The 20,511-nt window shown below is 42.3% G+C and overlaps 1 protein-coding gene across 6 annotated transcripts in view; it reads right to left on the minus strand.

Annotated features, from left to right (window-relative positions):
* Positions 1 to 20,511, minus strand: part of LOC119844411 (spermatid perinuclear RNA binding protein) — a 93,047-nt gene that overhangs the window by 14,474 nt on the left and 58,062 nt on the right. For all 6 annotated transcript variants that reach the window (XM_038375201.2, XM_038375193.2, XM_038375192.2 and 3 more), the window contains 10 exons: positions 20,034 to 20,199; positions 17,809 to 17,953; positions 12,029 to 12,123; positions 11,524 to 11,619; positions 10,855 to 10,966; positions 10,134 to 10,231; positions 9,547 to 9,658; positions 6,965 to 7,057; positions 5,998 to 6,197; positions 2,800 to 2,958 (listed from right to left, as the gene is read on the minus strand). In XM_038375201.2, the coding sequence (XP_038231129.1) occupies positions 2,800 to 2,958; positions 5,998 to 6,197; positions 6,965 to 7,057; positions 9,547 to 9,658; positions 10,134 to 10,231; positions 10,855 to 10,966; positions 11,524 to 11,619; positions 12,029 to 12,123; positions 17,809 to 17,953; positions 20,034 to 20,199 (1,276 nt within the window). The remainder of the gene's footprint in view (positions 1 to 2,799; positions 2,959 to 5,997; positions 6,198 to 6,964; positions 7,058 to 9,546; positions 9,659 to 10,133; positions 10,232 to 10,854; positions 10,967 to 11,523; positions 11,620 to 12,028; positions 12,124 to 17,808; positions 17,954 to 20,033; positions 20,200 to 20,511) is intronic.

Raw genomic sequence — 20,511 nt, forward strand, 5'->3', positions numbered from 1 at the left:
TTGTAAGTTTAGATATTTAGGGTATATCCGTATTTCCGAACTTGTGCTGTGCATCTGGGTGACACCCCCAGACAGACTGGCATCAACACTGCCCAGCCTGCTTGATGGCTCATCAAGGGACATCAATTGTACATTGTTCCAGAGTAGCAGCCGTGTTAGTCTGTATCCGCAAAAAGAAAAGGAGTACTTGTGGCACCTTAGAGACTAAAATTTGAGCATAAGCTTTTGTGAGCTACAGCTCACTTCATCGGATGCATTTGAATAACATAAAATAAATTTGTTAGACTCTAAGGTGCCACAAGTACTCCTTTTCTTTTTGCAACTGAAAGGGTCAGGCTACATCTTATGACTCAGAAAGGCATGCAGGGGCATGCCTATGGACAGAACTCTAAGGCACTCCAAGCAATGCTGGGCAGCTTGTGTTTGAAACAAAGGAAAGACAAGCCACATGGCAAAAGACTACAAAAGGCAGCTGCATCTTCTCCATTTTGTCTTCATTCCTCCTTCTTACCTCTGGAGTAACTTTTCTACAAACTGAAGCTCTAAACAAAGGACTGAATGACCCATCCAAGCTGCGGATGTATTCCAGAGGGACTTTCAAGCCAGCAAACTCACCAACACTGCTAAGAACCTGATACGTGGACTCTGAAGTCTCTGCATGTATGTAATTCTTTTATCATTTAACAACTCTTCTTGTCCTTTTTTCTTCATAGTAAACCTGTACTTTTAGATGCTAAAGGATTGGCTGGCAGCATGGGATTTTGGGAAAGATCCAACCTAATACTGACCTGGCAATAAGAAAAGGAGGACTTGTGGCACCTTAGAGACTAACAAATTTATTTATATTTAATGCTCAAATAAATTTGTTAGTCTCTAAAGGTACCACAAGTACTCCTTTTCTTTTTGCGGATACAGACTAACACAGCTGCTACTCTATGACCTGACAATGTGGCTGGCCCTTTGGGGTCAGAAGAACATTTTGTATACTGAACAGAATTTTTAAAATAACTTCGCACCTTACTGCACCTAAGTGCTGACTGGGAGCCTGAAACTGGAATGCAATAAAGGCGCTGTGTGGTTTATTTTTTTTTTTCCCCCTTCTTCTTCTTGGTAACCAGGGTAGGGATCAGAAGCAGTTTGTGACTGGTTGGGGAGTATAACTTCTGTGTTACCCACCAGTCTCGGGAGTTTCTGCTCTCCTTTTTGCAACCTGCCCTGACCTTGGCATTTCCAGTGAGGGCTACGCTAGGCACCTTGGCTCACAATGATTATTAAGGCTATGAGTTGGTCTCAGAAGTCCGGAATTTTACATGTCCTCCAAGACTTCATCACCGAGGAGGGGCACCTCGGGCTTACACGATTTACTGTTTATTGCCCATGTCCTGTCTGTGACTTTCTCTAAAAATAACTGACAAAATCTCAGCCTCAGCGATTACACATTGTCTGGCTCTAAGTTTGAAGTCACATTATCTAAATTGGTTAAGTTATGAAGAAATCCACATTTCAATGTATTGAAAAGTATCTATAGAGCAGGCAGAATACTTAAATTTATATGTATAGCAAAAAAGCACTTACATTTGAAAGGAGCATTATAATCTAAAAATAAGGCAAGATTCTATATCTATTTATCTGCACAATCTCCTGAGTGCATCACAAATATCAGCTACAGCAATGAAAATTCAAATTAAAGCTCTCGCTTCCATGCTTAAAACATGCTTCTAGAATCCTGGAGATGATTGTGAAGAATGGTGGTACAAATGGAGATGGGAAGAATAGAGTCTAAGAGTATGTCTATACTGCAATAAAAGACCCACGGCATGGCTGCGGCTGGCCAGGGACAGTGGACTTAGTTTATGGAGCTATAAAATTGCAGTGTAGACACTTGGGCCCGGGCTCATTGGGTCTCAGAGCCTGGGCTCCAGCCTGAGCCCAAATACCTACACTGCGGCCCAAGCCCCACTAGCCTGAGTCAACTGACCAGAGACTCTGCGCCCGCAGGTTTTTAATCGCAGTACAGACACACCCTAAGAGAGAACTCTGAATTGCTTGGTTTGTCAGCTCATGACAACTATGTAAATAATGGAAATGGTTTAAGAAAATATTTAATTAATAACATACTGCAGACCCCTTCCAACTGGACTCTTGGAAACATTCAGCATAGACTGGTCAAGTTAAGGCATTTGGTCCTTCAGGAAATACTACATTTCCCACAAATTCAGTGGGAAAACAGAAGCACAATTTGCTCTTTAGAGTTCCTTAATTAAGCTACAAGTCCCAAAATTAAGCTAGCGTAACTTTAGACTGTAGCATTTTTCTAGTCAATTCATAAGTACACATTTAAAGACATGATAATGCCTTTCACATTATTTAAATGCATCCCTATTCATTGTGTTACTTTTCTGTACTTCTATCAATCTATAGGTACTTTTAATGTAAAAACAGCTCCAAACAATGAATTATGTTATAAAATAGAAAAACGTTACACTTGTTACTTATTTGTCTTACAAGCGTGCCAAGATTGAGGCCTCAGCATGCTAGGTGCATAGTAAGACTGTCTTACCCTGAGGAGCTCAGTCTAAATAGGGCGAGAGAGAGAGAGAGAGAGAGATCCTCACATTACAGCTTAGGAACAGAGGCACAGAGAGATGGAAGAGATTTGCCCATGGTCTCACTGGCAGTCTGTGGCAGAGATGGGAATTGAAACCAGATCTCTTGATTCCCAATCCAGTGCCTTAACTACACAAGGCCATTATCCGCATGGAAAGCTCTCTGTCACTGTGTTTTCCAGTGAATACCCACCTCTAAGGTAGAGGAGGTGTCAATTGTAGAATTTCCAGTATTATTGCTTGAGTTTGAAGAAACAGTCTCATTTTTGCCTTCGGTATCTGATTTTTCATCAGAGCTCATGCACTCAATATCTGCATCAAAGCCAGTTGGGTAGCCCATTGCTTGTAATACCTACACCAAACGACATTAAACAAGATGTAAAACCAGTTTGGGGTTTGGAAGTGAATGCAAGGCTGATTATACAGCAGTAAAAAGGCCACATACACTTCAGGAGGTAACTCACTTTGAAGTTCATTTTTCACCAAGTTAAAAACAGCAAAAATCAAGTACTAATGGGAAAATGGGCCCCAACCTTCCTAAGCTGCAAAATATAATTGAGAGTTTCCAGTGTCAAATGAACCAGCAGTTCATAAATACCTTTTTCCAAACTGAGGCTCCCATGTATAATATGGGATTAAAATTCAACCTATAAAATACAGGATCTATATGTAAAGTAGTTAACTATTTACAACTCCAGTTAGACCACATCCACTATGTAATACTACTTGACAGCGTGACCAAGACATTCTGTTTTGCATCTTAAGTTCCTTTGAGCTCAGCATATACAAGTTTGCAGAGCAAGGACAAAGCATCTAATAGGAACTGAGGCACCAGGCCATCTGCAATATAGGATGCTATACATGTAGCATCAAGCCCAGATGTTAACTGTTTTCAGTTTCCAAGGTGAAAACAAATGCAGGAATTACCGTATGCCTGAGTTTTCCCAGATAGAACGTCTTTTTTGAGCTTGCTTTCTTCTCTGTCCAGGCAGGGTTTTCAAACAACAGGCAATGTCCTGGGTTTTTGCAGAGCAGACAAGTTGCAGCTCAGAAAGACTCCCGATGGGACCATTCCCCTGCAAGTCAGGGCGGCCGGATCCTGCTCACCCAGGCCCCAGCTCTCAACCTTGGGGAAGGGATCCTGCAGGGAGGCACTGACCGATGACTGTTGCAGCATCCTGGCCTTGTGCCCTGGGCACTGACTGATGGCTGGGCCCTGCTATTGTGACAGGGAACGACGCTGCCCCCCACCTCCAGTGAGCACCCCTGCCACAAGTTCGCCCTCCAGCATCCCTAACTGTACTTCCCTCCCCCTGCAGTGTTCAGGTTTTTGGGAAGCTGAAATATGGTAACCCTAAGCAAATGTTAACGTGCAGCCTAAAGATAAAAATCTTGGCTAGAACACAGCACTGCTGGAATCTAGGACTGAAAAGATTTCCCATCTACAGCTGGTCCAAGGTCATCAGCTGACAAACATAACGAAAGATGCACCTCCCTTTCAGTGCTGTAGGGGTGGCCTGATCTGAGGTGTGCCTGGCAGTGAATCAGTAAAGGAGACCCAGGCTAATGGAGATGTAAGGGAGTAATTGGCTATTTTATCTGGACATGAACATGAAGTACTTCAAACCTCCTGGGCTGTCCCCATGCTGCTTACAATCAGCCACTTTGTAGGAGAGACGCACAGAACCTGTTTTTGTCCCAGCCAAACACTTTCCCCAAGGGGTCTCCAGAAGACAGGGGGCACTCTCCCCCACGACACAATGATACAGCAGGTCAGGCAGTTCTGTGACTGACTCCCTGATCTATCTATGCAGATGTGTTCAGTGGGCACAAAAATGTAGGTGTGAACGGACTCTGAGGCCAAGTTGAGGCCCCTCCTGAAAGTTTGATCTCAAAAGCAAAGCTTGCAAACATGCCTACAGGTGCCAAACCTGAACACAGAACTGGAAATAGCATAAGCATTCCCCTCCAATCGAAGGGCCAGGCAGCTCCAGCCCCCTTTTCCCTGCCCCGAAGGTTGGTCGGGGGCAAGTAATGCATTCACAGACAGCTCCTTTCCTCCCCGCCCCGTTTGGGGGTGCAATACCATCACTTGCCTGTCAAAGACAGCTGCAGATTTAGAGCTTTAAGTATATAAACAGTGAACCCTAAAAATGGAAACATCCTAATTTAGCCCTACAATCTCTTGGTGTGCGAGCGAGCAGCAATGCTGGGCTCTGCAGGGCTGGCCTGCCAGCTGGTCCTCAGCTTGAAAGAGGGTGGTTTCAAAGCATAACCCAGAGGGTGGGTGGGTAAATTTGGGAAAATGGGGCTATGAGAGGCTCCAGCCAGGAACCACAGGGGGCCCTGCAGGAGGAGGGCAGAAATAAGATCCTGATTTTCAAGGCAGAATTCTTAATGGTATTAAGAAAAGAGAATAATTATTGGGGCAAAATGTAGGTGTGAGGACGACGGGATGGGAGGACACATACAAAGCCACATCTCCTGCAGAATGTTACATTCTGTCAAATATTTTGGGCGCTTTGAGCATGAAAGCAAAAGGAACAATGGGATTTTCAAACTCCTAAATCAAAGGAAAACTGAAAGTTGCCAGATGAACCTTCTGAAAAGAAAGTTCACTCAACATACTTGAAAGGAAGCACAGATAATGACAGATGGGTTTGTTCTTGTAATTGTAGCTCTGCGCACTCAAATTCTCATTTTGTTTTTGCAGTTTGCAGACAACTTTTCCTCCCTTCTCAGCAATGCACACAGGGAATGTCTGGTACAGCAGAGCCTAATCTATCTACGAATTTATATGGGGATGACTGTGGTGGCCATTTTTATTTACTAGACACTAACTCAAGTCTCACTCTTTTACCAACTCCAGCTTTCTCCCACGGAGCCTCTGGAAAGGGGAACAATGGGGTATAGCTCAGGCTGCCTCATACCGATAGACTATTGAGATTCACCATCCTCTATTTACTGTTGCACCCAAGATGTGTTAGGTGATTTCCAAACACTCAAGATGAGATGGTCCCTGCTCCAAGGAGCTCACAACCCAAGGACAGGGACAGGCAGAGGTGAGGGGAATGGGAACAACAGAAGGATGAGCCATCATACGAGTAACTATCAAGGGCAACCAAAAAAACCAAAACACAGAACCCACTCACACTCACTCACAGACCTCTGGAGGCTTGGACAGCTCAGTTCTCTTTTCCCCTCTTACCTGTTCACCCTGGGATCTGGAAGTGCCAGAGAACTTTGAAAAGGCACAAGATAGCAGGTTTGATCCACACTGCCTCTCCTTAGAGGGTTTGCCCATTGATAGTTCTGATCATATTCGTTCTGTGTTTTCCAGGATCTGGGGCTGGAATTATCAACTTAATTCATATTTAAATTTCCGCCTTACCTTCACTGCCACATGGAGCTTAGCTGTTTTCTTAGAAGGTCCTGATGCTTCATAGGTCGTACCATCAACATCTACAGACATTGTGAAGACTGGGGCATGGACTGGACCCGACTGCGACAGAAGCTTATACTGAAGCCCTGGCCTGATCTGGTTCAGTCTCATCAGAGCGTTCATGAGATCGATTGCTTTACTGTCTAGGACTATTGTGGGAGAGGGTGGGAAGGAAAAAAAAGATTAACAAAAGAAATGGAGAAGGGAAACATTTTGCATTTCTAAAGCACCATCCATCTGAGCAGTTAAGTGCGCTCCTGGTGCAATATGGCCTCCAGCCATCCACTCCCCCAGTGGATCATGACTATTACTACTCAATCCTTTTAGAGCTCAGAGTTCTGTACCAATCAGTCAGGTTCTTCCTGGCTGCTACAACTTGATATGAAATTTCATAGGTCAAACGGTACTGCGAGTGCTACCTGCAGCCGGATCCCACATGAAACTAGGCACCAGGAGCGATTTGTTCACAACAATCCAGAAAAAACTCCTGATTTGTATATACAATATAGGTGATCTGTCAATGGAATCAGCACCTATCTCCTGTCCCAAATGTGGGATGTGAACAATCAGTTCTACATATTTGAGGTCTTGGTCTGAGGCTGTTTGAGACAACTGCCAGACATTACAAATAAAATACCTGAATTCTTTGGACAACTTAAGTTTTAATATCACCTGCTTGAGTAACCTCATCAGTGACGTGAGTCAGTCAGCCAGTCAAATGTGTGCAAAGAAATTGAATCCCTCCTTTAAGCAGAGGAGTTTGAAGTTCTGAGCACAGTGGGATTGAGAACACACACTTCATTCCAGAAGCTCTTTCACATGCCATTCCACACAAAAACCAAGAAGTTTTTGTCTCAGCTCCAACTATAACCAACAATGGCTCCTTGAAGTCAGAACAGATAAAAGCTGCACTCACTTTTCCTCAAGTTGCGCTTCATCTTTTTATTTGGATCTTTATCATCCCCTAATCCATCTTCAAATGGCCTTTTCAGAGCAGAGGAGCCTGCACCTAAAAGATAGTTCTCCTTGTAATATGGATTTAATAGATAGCGGAAAACAAGGCAACAATCCCATAGCACCTGTCTGCTTAGTCCCATTACTTTCTGCTTTGATGTTAACCTTATAATTAACAATCACAAGGTCCGTATTTAAGATTTCTATACAGAAGAAAGCATTCGCTTATAACTGGCAGCAGAAGGTCATGTGGGGAGTCCTTATGTTTCCACTGTTGCCTGCAGAGGTCCACAGTACTGAACTTGACAACATTAGCCAGTCAAATCACATTCAAACCTCCACTTCCTTACCAGCTCAAATATCAATAGTAAGGCCTATAGATATTGCTACATTTATTCTAATCATCATCGTAAATATCTTGAAATCTCTGCAAGAGATTTCTTAAGTCCAACAGTTGAAGTTGTGGGACCAAAAACAACAAACAAAACAAACCTGTCTTCCTCATTCAATCTCATTGTGTTTTTATTGATAGGCTAACTCCAGCTGAAATACACAACAGATCTATCAGAATACAGTATGTCAATATTTCTCCTGAGCTCAGCATCCATCAGATAGGAAAAAAAAGTCTCTCTACATCCATCATTTGCCGTAATAGAAATAAAGTCCCTGTAATAGTGTCACTGGATCAATGTTCTCACTTTAAAAATAAATGGCTAGGACTGGCCTCACCATTATCAAGTGACACGAAACTATTGTTTCTGTGACAGTGCTCCAACTCCAAAGACATGATCTCTTAATTATAAAATGGCCTGAATTGAGCAAATGGTCTAACAGGATGCAATAATCAGATCCAACTAAAGGAATTATGCTAACATAACCAGTGAAACGGAAATGCCAAAGAGGGTGGAAAAGGGGAATAATTTTTAAAAATGCTTTAGAATTAATCCTTAATGTGGACTTTAGCAACTTTATGACAGGGAGCAAGTCCTTTGGCTTGTTCCACTCACCTGGATCCGAACTGCCTGTTCTAAAATCTCTGATATCTAAACCTCTATAGCAGTGTTCTTCAGTTAGCAGCATATTGGCCACATCTGGCACACAACGTCCTTCTGGTTAGCCTGCTTGGTGTCAGCTGTTTCATCCTGCTCCCTGCTAGGGGCTCCGCTGTAAGGGCAGTCCCACTACCTGGCTCCTGGGCTCCAGCCCCTGGGCTCCCCTGCCAGGAGATCCCTTTTCCTCTCCAGCTACACAGCATCCTCCACACCAGCAGGTGCCTGCCCAGGGGAGAGGCAGGTCAGCATGGGGACACTGCAGCTGGGATCAGGTAGGGAGCGCAGGAGCCAGAACAGAGTATCAGGGCCATCGCTGGAGCCAGGTAGTAGGCCATTCCCACAGCAGGGTCCCCATCATCTGGAAGCAAGAGGCAGGGATGGGACAGGCTCGGGGAGGGAGTCACTCCCTGCTCCCCGGGTTTCTCCCAGCTCCCCCACAGCCCCCCCTTTTCCCAGCTCCCTGCACTCAAGTAGTATTAAGGAGGCTCCTGTCTTCGGCAGCTACTCCCTTCTCTCTACCCTTGGGGAAACACTACTCATTCAGAGACTCAGGATTTTTGGTGAACTGAAATTTGGATAAACAGACTTTACTTGTAAAATGGCATGATTGTAAAGAGAGGGAAAATGAACCGCTCTTAATTGGACTAGCACTCTGTGTGCCATTCAAAAAAAAAATCAGCTAACGTGCCATCTTCAGCGCACACGCCACAGGCTGCTAACCCCTTCCAGCCAGGCAAAGAATTGACATGCTTTCCCTAGAGAGCAAACACTGGAAGAGCCCTCTGGCCTGCCAAGATTTGAGTAATGCCTTATTCGGCCTCCCAGAAAACCTAATTGAACCACTACACCATTTTAACTCTGGTTAGAAAATATCCTTAACATTCATTTCAGGGTCTAAGAGTGGGTGAGACAGATGGAGCTACAAGGATTGCCTGATGTATTGTTTGGGTATTTGGACCACCACTGGTTCAGACTATGGAAATCTACTTTTTTTTTTTAAAAAAAATAATATAGTCCAAGATAAAAACTGTAACAATACTGTGCTTAGAGAGAGTTTTTTAGGACAATTTTATTTTACTTTACTATTTTCTCTAAGGGATTCTTTGCAGTGAATCTGAGCAAGGACACTGATCTAATATTGCTCATTTTGGCTTGTCTAAAGGTTCTTACTCCCCTAACATAAGAGACATGCATTACTTTCACTCCCCAGGCCGCAAGGAGGACATACATCAGAAGAAAACCACATGCTACAATGCAGCGGTTATATTTTCCATGTTCTTTTGTATGTTCTATTATTTAGTGACTAGAGACTGCCAATAGATTTTCCTCTAATAATATAATCATTTTTTTTTAAAAAGAAAAATTCTTCTGACACACACAGCACATAACCCAGAATTTCACCAAGCTACATTCCAAAGACTCAGTTTAGCACCCAGGTTACATCCTGTTTGTGTTTTTAATAACATTTCCCCAAGAGACAGTCTGCACTCACCTTCTTTGTCAGTAACTGACCAGGAATATTTCTGAAAGGATTTATTTGATGGGAGAGGGTCCATTTCGAGCACCTTATAGATCTGACCAAAGGCTGATAGCCTGAGCGCGTGCTAGGGAAGAATAGAAACGAGACATCACTGCAATGCTCTGCCCAGGTATCTGAACTTCTGATTAAAACTCTAGACACAGGATCAACATCTCTCCTATGAGGAAGGTCTCAAATCTCTATGGAAAGGGTTAATTAGAGAGAGATAATAGAAACAGCCATTTCTGGGATACACTGTATGAAATTCACCCCTGTTCAGAGCACCAGCACAGACCTATGCGCCACAGGTGCTTAAAGCGGGACCTACATGAAGTACAGGCTTTGAGCTGGCCTTCTCCAGGAGAAAATTTCATTCATAATAGAACTCCTATATTCTCAAAACCTTTATTTAATCCTTCCCGTGCAGGGCATGAGAACAGCTGCCATGATTCTACTGCAAGAAAGAAGTCATCCTGAGCAAAGGGGTAAACTGAATGCTGTGAATCAGATGTTCTTCAGCAGAAATGACACTTAGGTTCCTGGAAGAAGAGGTTTTCTACCTGAGCACTGTGTGTAATGGCTTCTTTTTGCTGCACTGTCATATAGGACAAAGCATCTGTTGGCTCCCGCTCACAGGGATCATGTAGGCCAGGGCCACCTACAAGGGGGAAAATAGACAGTTCAGAACACATCAGAAACACCAACCAAAAGACTGCTGGAGTCAAATAGAAGTCACAAGAGCTAAATTCTTCTCTCCGATGAGTGTGCAGAGCCCCCATCTATCTCAGTGGGGACTCAAACAGCCTTAGGAACAAGCTAATCCTAAGGTTTTACTCTCTAAATGAGAAGGGCCATTTAAATTGTTGTTGTCAACACTGCACACAAGACAGAGGCACCAACAGGTAAGAATTTGGCAGTGGAGTTTTAAAACCTGAGAGAACTACTGATTTCAAAACACTCATATATACTAGCTGAGCGTCCGGCCCATAGTCTTCTCTCTAACTCCCCATAGTCATTCTCATGTGAACACTCCACCCCCAGCAGGCACTGTAACACCATTAGTACCACAGCACAGGAACGTCACAACTATTAATAGGGACAATATATTTTTACGTTAACCATGGAGCTTCTCAATGTCTTGCAAACAATCCACATGCTAAGCCTCCTGCTTGCTGCTCCTGAGAACAAGCATTTGAAAACATGCAGGAATTGAAAACATGTACATTTCAAAACAGAGGCATGATCCATCTTTGGTGCGTCTGAACTTATTGTGGGCCTTACCAGGAAGCAGAATTCCAGATGCCAAACACTCCATCACTCGTCTTAAGGCCTCCCCAGCGCCCAAGGGTCTATTACAAGTACCTATAGATTTTTCACATATAAGCTCTAGTGGCTAAAAGACATTAAATTAGAATTAGTATAGGTGCTGGAGCGTGGCAGCAGTTAAACACGAGAAGTCATTTCAAATGGGGATGAGGTGCTGCTCCTAGTGACCCTAGGGCGTTTGTTAACCTGGGGATTTCTGCAGTGCGCAGCTTTTCCCAGCAGGAGGGTACCACCAACTCCACTGCGTCAGCTTACACTGAGCTCACATTTCCAAGGTTACACCTGCACCAGCCATGGCAGTGAGACTCTTTTAAAAGTGTCAAATTTCTATGGCAAGGGGTGGATTCCGAAGCACACACGAGGCCCTGCTGACACCGTCCATCACCATGGTTTCCCGGCACCATACAGAGTTACTGAAATGGACACAAGCTGCCCCTCTCCCTCCCCAGCTCCACAGGCATGTTTTTTAACCAAAGATTGTTTTAATGGGCGTGATGAGGGAAAGGGAAGCAGGGAGCTGGGTTCCACATGCCCACTCTATAGCACTCATAAGACACCGTGGCCATTTCGTGAAGGTCTGACTTTTCAAACCTAGTTGCCATCTGACTCTTGTTCCACACTTACCCATCCTTTTAGCGGTGCCCACGTGGGGACTCTGTTGCACAAATCACGGAGAATACGTAGAACAATTACACATGATTTTAGTCCATTTGCCCTGGCCTAAAACAAACAAAATGGTTCCAATACACCTGCTGAAATCCAGCCTTCAATTTTGCTTTTTAAATGTACAGAGTCCTGGCATAGGTTCTTTAACATGATTACTAATTAGCACTTAATTGATTTCATGCAAAACAAATTAAGTTACATAAAAGCAAAATACTGCGTTTTATAGAAAGGCAGGCTTAACAGTAAAAAAGAAGCATAATGTTAAAATTGCTTTTGTAGCCTCATGACAACTATAGACCAGTTGGCTAGCTACCTAGCATCGTTGCTTTTACAGAACAGCACTCAGAATTCAAAATTCTAGAGGGGCTACACAGAAATTAAAAAAAAGGCATTAAAATTAGAAGTGTGTCAAATTAACCCTCATAAGGCTACAACAACAACAAGATAAGAACAAATAGCCAACCTGAAACCATTTGGCGTGCCGCAGAGAGGCCAAGGCCTCCAGGCATTTCTGCCTGTCCAATAAGTCCGGAGGATCTTTCATCGCAACATTGTCTACTGGTAAAATGGGATAAAAAGAGACAGATACAATTTGACCAAGGGGTTTCTGTCACAGTACATAACGAGTGGCAGCATCTCAATGAGCTAATAAGACTCCCAGAAAAAAAATTATTTTTTTTTTTAAGTGCACGGTGTTATTTAATTCAAACAAGCCATTAAAAAGGTAGTAAATGTGCACATGTGCAACAGAAGCAAAAGGCATTCACTTCTTATACAAAATCGATGGCCGCTCTACAGACAATCTGGGATCTTATTAAAAATGTAGAACACATTTCAGGGCAGAAAATAGCTATGTAGCACTTTTCCTTCTTTCGTTCCTCCCTCCCGTTTGTGGTTTTATTCCAAGTGCATAAAATGATCACAGAATTACTAACTGACAGCAACCTTCTAAACAAGGGGAAGATTTTCTAGAAGGAGAAAGTTTGCCTCAGAGGCAGGAAGCATTAAGGAATGATTTCGGGGTGCCTTTTGAGAATTTGAAGATACTTCCAGTTTATCTTTATCAAAACCACAGCAATTAACAGTGGAAAAGTATATTTCTCTTCAATATTAACCCAATATAAATGAATTGGAGAAAAAAAGAACTTGTGTTAATGTGCACTTTACATTTTGATACACAAGTTCTTGCATTCTGACTGTAGTATTGTGTGTAACCAGGTAACAAATGAAAGCAGCTAAGAAGTTTTAAAACTTCTAGATCCTGTTAACAATTTCAAGATTTTTTTCTTTCATAAAAATCTTCTCTTCCCAACAGCAATAGAAGTTGTCTAACTAAACTAAAGTAGGAGTTGACACACAAAAGACTGAAATCTTCTGTTAAGTTTTACACTCCCCCCACTTTTTTAAATCCAACATGCTACCAAGTGCTTCTAGCAATCACATCTAGTTCTATAAGAAATTATTTTTCTTGTTTTTTAAAGGAACAAATTATTAAAACCCTGATTCTGTAAACTCATAAACCCCATGCCTAACTTCATTCATGTGATTATACTACCTCATGAGTAGAATTACACACATCTAAGTATCTCTGCAGGATCAAGGGCTAACTTCCTTAGTCAATAGCATTTAGCTGACATATGAGCACGTACTGGGAACCAAACCAACCCATAGTTCAAAATAACCCTTTGAATAAATACACTGACTGTTCTTAGGAATCTATTCTATTGCTTCTCTTGAAATTGGCAGTAATGTAGAAAAATACTGTTTTTCCATCATTCATAACAGCTAATTCATGTGGATTTGTACAGAGATAGCTGTTTGGGGCTGACTGAAATACAGAACCTAAACCAGCTTGTAGATGAATGCCAGATCAGTATCTAGCAAAACATTTAATTTTACTTAGGAGAAGCAGGGGAAAAATTTATACTACTATATACACTGTATACCCACCCACACCCCTACAGCTAATGTCTCAGCTGCCATTTGTTTTTACAGGTTATGCTGCATGGTATTGCTATTTTAATATTAAAACGGCCTCACTTCCTATGCAGTTGGCTAGGAAGACTGCTCTAGCAAAGCTGTAGCCATTACATCATAACGGATAAAAGGTAATGAAAAACAAGAGAGTGTAAAGCTCAACAGAAACAGACATCTTGCCTGATAGCTTGTGGGTTTAGTTTGTATCTGTTGGTTCTGCTCCCAGCGAAAGACTGAAGTGCGATATGCTTATTTTCTGACCCTGATGAACTTTGCAGCAGATATTTGCATTGTTTCTTGTTACCCTCATCAACATAATCGTATTGCTAAGATTCATCTCCACTCCTGTTCTCCCAATCAGAGCTGCAAAGTCTTCTACGGGATTAGCAGGTATTCGTTTACAAGCACAAAAGGTCACTTTGCATCACATGTCTCTGGAATTTAAGACTTACTTTCAAATTTCCTCTGCATCTTCATTTACAAGAAGAAAATTATGTTTTATGCTTACGAAAGTGCAACATTTGTTACAAATCTTTAAATGTTTCTGTAACAAAACCCTTTACTGTGGACAATATAAACATCTGCTTAAAGCTTAAAACAGCTACTGTCAATGAGTGATTAGAATCTTCTTTAAAAATTAGAAATGGCAAAGGTTGACTGACTGCAAAATTGTTCAATTTTAGTAATTAAGGTGAATTTGCAAGTCCATTAAGTCCTATTTCTAATTGAGATTGTACAAAATTTTGCTAGAGTATGTTACAACTGTTAATGAAGCAAACTAAATTTTACCCTAACTTATAAACCAGAACATGGTGTATTGTCTATTACTGTACAGATGACTAAATAGGCTTCAGTGTAACTCAGCATAAATACAACAAACAGCCTACTTCTGCAGTGGCATGTTGACGCTCATTAGAGGTTATTTAAAGAAGCTAGAGTCACTGATGCCGTTGAAAATAGTGCATTCATTACATTAACCCTTGAGTTTCCAGGGCAGCTTTTGCAGATGTTGCAGGCAGTCAACATTTGCTGCAAGATTCTGTTAAACAGAAAGATGGAGAGAACAGGCAATGAAGAGGGGTGAGCGACTTGCAGCACACTCCTTTTTGACATCCTCATTAGAATGGCATGTTTCTTCATGCTCTGCTAGTCAGGAAAGTGAGACCCAATCAAAGTTTTCAACATGTATGAGGAGCTCTTTTCCTTTTTTAGTTCTAAAAAATGACACTCAGCACTGAGGAGTTTGTTAAAAAAAAATAAAAACCAGCCATTAATTCAGAGCCTGCAACATATATAGAACGAGTCCTTCAATAATCTCCCCTGCCAATATTGTTAGTTTATAGCTACCATGGCTACTTTCTGGAGAGGAGGCAAATCTGTGGCTTGCGCTGCAGGTCCTTCAAGGGCACTTGTGGACTCTCTGCCCACTGAGGTCCTGGGTGTCAGACTGATTATGAAGCAGTTGCTCAGTTACTGAACTCATTTGTTTTCAGCACCATCTTATTTGGGTGGCCGAAGTTGCTTCTTATTTTGAATGTACATGTTCAGTAACTGCAACTATTAGCAGAGTGGCACTGAGAAAGCCTAATTCACAGAGATCCTGTTCTTTGGTGGACACGAGTGATATTAAACTTGCCGAGGACATAAATTTCACTCTGACGCAGAATGCACCAGATTCAAATGTTTGACCTCTCCATTAACAAGGAGAAAACAGAGCTTGTACAATGGCTCTAAGGGGATCGCTTGGAAGGAATACTGAAATGCACACACACTGGTCTGTATTTGTTTTTACTACCATGCAGCAAAAACAAATAGAACAAACACCAGATTTTAAGCATTAACACTTCTCCAAAAAAGGGGGGGAGACTAAAGAGAACCCCAGGAATGTTTGTTCTCTGCATTCTGACATCAGGGCATGAAGGTACACACGACATTCCTACAGAACAAATGGAAGCACTGAAAGAATTCCATTGCACCTAATCTTGCTTATTTGGTTAGGGGATAGATTAGTGACTGTAATCAAACCATACTGCTGGAAATCTTGGTCAGTTTCACCCAGCCTCTTAGCATACTACTAGTCTGCTGCCCACTAAGGAACAAAGAGAAAAGCAGCAGCCGGAATAGAATGGCTATTCTTACTAGCAAGATGAAAAGCAAATTATGAAGAACTTGAAAAGCTTTTCTATCAGAAAAAAGTAAATAAGAAAAGCGAGGAATAGTTTTTAAAATGGCATATGAAATACACCTGTATTTGATGGGATTTGTCCAGGAGCATCAAAAGAAGGGTTGCAATATTTTCCCTTTATATTAAATTATTTTTCCTGAATAGCTTTTCTAAATATTTCCCCTTGATATTAGATTTGAAACTTTATTCACTTAGTAAATCTAAAATGGCTCAAAGTGACTAGAAGTGGTTGCAGACAGCTGAAAAAATTTCACTTTTCCCCCTCTAGCTGGTTACCTAATACAGTAAGAAAAAATGTTTGATTAACTTATGAAGGGGAATATTACAAGTTTTCTTTGTTCAGATAAACTAGGGAGTGAACGTCACAGAAATTGAAGCCAACTACAAAAGAATCTGGACTTCAGAAACAGGTGTGTTAACCAGTCTACCATCATCAGTTTTATGGTAAGGGTGGATCTAACAACAGCTCATATTTCCAACACTATCACAAATTTGCAGAGACTATCTTTATACTTAGAAGTTGAACTGCAAGGTTTTTGAACAAAATTTTGAAAAAAATATTTTAAGATTCTAAATCAGTAACAAAACGACAAATATAATAAAACAAGAAAGCATGAAAATTCATGTCCTCATGCAGCTTAGCAGACAAGTCCCAAATTAATGAAGTCCAGGTTTCTATTCCAGCAGATGAAGGCACCATCCTTTCCCGTAAGGGATCACACAGGAAGAAACATTTGTGCAAAAGAGCATGTACATAGTGATGTTAAAAATACCTTCCCATAAATTTTTGTGCTCGGTCTCACGAGTGTGTATCTGTTGCAATGGAAACAAACCTCAATGCAGCACTTGCCGGGAAGTTGAAGAAAAAGTGCAGCAGTCTGCAAATATCTGGCTTTTGTTTTAAAGAAAAACAATTGTGTTTCTGCGTAAGAGCCCCATTAATGATTTGGGAATTCTGGGACATTTTTATTATTGAATCTCTGCTATTCATCTCTACTGCAAGATTCTTGCACTTCCAACTGCTGTCTAAGTTCTGTATTTCACTTGAAAAATCTATCCTTCCTGCCCTCTCCCCACAAAATGAAGAGAAACTGACCAACATTTCTCAGTGTATTGGTATTTCATGTGGGAAGGGGAAATAAGCAAAGGGACTTGTGGCAAGTCTAGAAATGGGAAAAGAGCAACAGGGAGTTCCCTAGCCCACATGGGCCCAGCTGCCTCAGTTGTCATGACAGAGAGTGGCCAGTTGGTCAAAGGTCTGACATCATCCAGTGGAAAGTTTCTAGGCATAGGTTTGGGAAGCGGAAGCAGAAATTATTGACAAGAAGATTACAATAAAATAAAACATGGCTACATTCGCTCTGTGTTACTCTTGGTTTCTTTCCAGTCTCATAGATGTTAAGAGTCAACGCTTCTTAAGAGTTTCTTGTGGCCAAGTTGCAAGTCCCCAGCAGAGAGGGAAGAATGGATGGGGAGGAATTAGGATGCATAATTTTCCAAATATATTTTTACATTCAGGACAGTAGGTACAACATTAACTTCAGAAGTGAAGTGCAGTATTTTAGCTTTAACTTCAACTGTATCCTAGTTAAGAAGTTCTTACCTTAAAGACAGAAATATACATACACATCAATAATTAGCAAAATCTGTGTGCCAGGAAGAGAGACAGCTTTGTAGGAACTGCATTTTAAGAGAGCAGTTTTTATACAATAGGAATAATTTTATAAACCAATTTTATGACTGATTTAATTTAAAAACAGGACTGTCGAGGCACCATTTAATTATTAACTAATAACTAGTTCTGCTTTCTTTCAGACAAGATCTAATAGGTGTCTGAGTCAAGGCTATAATAATGCTGTTTCTGCACAGCAAATGGAATTTTACATACATTTATGTGAAAATTAAATGGTTGCTGACTGTTTAAAGAACAATCGTAACTTATCAAGGTGAGCCACGCTAGTGATGACACAGTACACAAAAATGAGACCTCACTCGCTAATGAACCCTATGCTACACGGTCAGAAAGCATTTAGGAGAAAACTCTGAGGGAAGCAGAAAAACGACTCTCTCTCTCTCTATACCTCCGTCCTTCTTCTCCGTTTCCTCACGAATGAGAGGGGATGTAAGTATCACCTTCAGTGTTAGGGTGGGCTCCTTTGTGTGACGAATAATAATAGCTGCCTCGTTCACACACTGCTCCACCTGGTACTTCTCTTCTGTAAGTTTCTGAAAGGCATCAAGAAACACTTTCAAAAATCCCCACTCAACCATGGTAAAGGCAGCACCTCCTAAAGAAACATTTGCCCCTTGCAGACGACCCGTGAACTTGCAATGCTATAATACACAGGCTCTGCTAAGCACTGCCCCTCCACCCTCAGCTAAGAGTTGATAAGTCGTAAATAATTTTTAAAAACGCAAACAGCTGTTCACCAGAAAAATGCTAAATGGTGGCCGCATAAATGCACTACAGTGTCCCACTCACTGTGCAGACAGTGATCAGTCGTCTTTTGAAGCTGCCGAAGGGTGAATTATTTGCCAGCAATTGTAGCTCTTACAGTATCTAACTCTCAGCAGTGCTGCCTCTAAATGCAAACCCCCTGGCAGTCTACCACCATCCTGACAATTAGCAGCGGATACAAGCGAATAAATGGCTTCAGTCCTACCAGCCAATCTGCCTGGACAAGACCTCGGCACCTACATGGAGCCGCACTGACTTCAATGGGACTCTGTAGGAGATGAGGTCCATCCACATGGACCAGTTTAGAGAACTGGAACCACAGAGAGCATGTAAGAGTTACCCTTTCTAATCACCACATCTTTACAAATAGTAAGATAAATCTAGGGCACTTGCTTCCTCCAGAAAAAAACAGTTACAGGCAAGCAACATACCCTCTCCACTACCCCACATGTCCCCACCAGGCCCCAGCTCTGGACACGGCTGTGTCTGCAGAGTAGGACTTTCCCTCCATATAAGCTGAACACTTGTGTGCAAACAAATGAACAATGGGAAGTACAGTTCCCAGGAAAGGAAGAAACGTGTACGCTGTATGTGGAAATAAACATGAGACAAGAAAGCAAACCAGAAAGGAGGGAGAATGAGTTTCATCACCTATTTTAGAAAGAGCTACTTGCGAGACGTATTTGTTGTGGCACAGTCTCTAGGCAATAGTGCATGCCATGAGCTTCAGGCTGGACTAATTATTCAGGCCTAGGGATGTGTCAAAGGAAGCTATAACCCTGAGTTCCCTTAAAAAGAGGTGGTAGCGGCTGCATCTGTTCACAGGATGCTTTTTTTACACACCAAAACAAAAAGGTACAAATTAGTACTAAGTACGTATCAAGGGCTCATCGTGATCCGGGACCACTGACCGCTCAGAATGGCCTCTTGTTAAGGGTATGATTCAGGATTCCGTGACTTTACTGGACCTCCGTGACTTCTTCAGTTTCAGCTGTTAGCAGCTGAAGCTGGGGCTGGAGCCAGAGTTGTGCACCCCTTCCCTGCAGCTGGAACCGAAGCCGGGGTTGTGCGCTCCCCACCCCCATGACTGTGGCTGGCACACTGCGTTCCTCCCTCTACCACCCCTGCAGCTGGAACTGGGGCTGTGCATCCCCACCCCCCAATCGCCCCTGTAGCTGTGGCCAGAATCAGGACTGTGTGCCTGCCCCTGGTGGTGGGGTGGGGCTCCAGCTGTCATTCCTTCCCCACCAGCCCCTGCCCCACCCAGTTATTTTTAGTCAAGTCAGACAGATTACAGGCTCTTGTGAATTTCTGTTTATTGCCCGCGACCCGTTGGTGACTTTTTCTAAAAATAAACCATGACAAACTCTGAACCTTACCTATTGTCACTTAAGAATCACAGGGGAGTTTAGACTGAAACAGAGCTGAGGGACAAAGCTTCAGTAATGGGGAAGTTCAACACACAGGGCAGAATGAGCCAGGCTGACATGCTCAGGAGAAGGGAGATCTAAGATCCCATTTAGTTTCTGTGTTAGGAGTGAGAGCAGGGAAGAGTCCAGATGGGTGAATTCTCCAATAGGAAGGTTAGCTGGAGGGCATAGCAGGACTGATGTCAGGAACAAGGACTAGGGAAGAAGGCTTTGAGGATAGCCTTTCTACCCATCTGGTTAAGGTATCACAGGCTCTAGCCGCTGTCCTAGATTTTAAGTACAGTCTTTGCTCTCTGTACCTTTACCACTTGTATTTTTCTTGGTATCAAATTTCAGCTTTTACCCAGTGCAGCTTTTAGCTGAATATGTCTTGCAATACTATCAATCAGAGCTGGAGGACTTACCCAAATTAACTTACCTGAACTTGGATTGGGAGATTGTCTTTGACTGTATATAACAAGGTCTTTGTGGGTTTTTCTTTGCACATGAGAACTAGCTCCAAATCCATGTCATCCTTTATCAGCAAGCCCTTTGCAACCAAACCAATTCTCATCACACCACATAAGGTCCGACCACCTTGATTCCTGGAAATGAAACATGTCTGAAAAATTACAGTGATATTTTCACGCCTAAACCCCCCCCCCCCCAAGTGTAGCCAGGGAACAGAGACTGATGGAAACAATTCCAGCATTTCTGCAATGCATCAGTGACAGGATCATGAAAAGCACTGACAGCTTTTCTGCAAGTAGCCAACAGGAAAATGATGGAAGCTAATGTGAACATGAATGTAATGCTTCTGTAGTCACCAAATTGTGAATCAAAGATTTGGATTAAGTTATGAAGCTCCAAGCAGTTCACTGCCTAACTGCAGGAGAAGGAGAGTGCAAATGAGCCTG

Source organism: Dermochelys coriacea, chromosome 16 (assembly GCF_009764565.3).
Source record: "Dermochelys coriacea isolate rDerCor1 chromosome 16, rDerCor1.pri.v4, whole genome shotgun sequence".
In the NCBI taxonomy this organism is placed as follows: Eukaryota; Metazoa; Chordata; order Testudines; family Dermochelyidae; genus Dermochelys; species Dermochelys coriacea.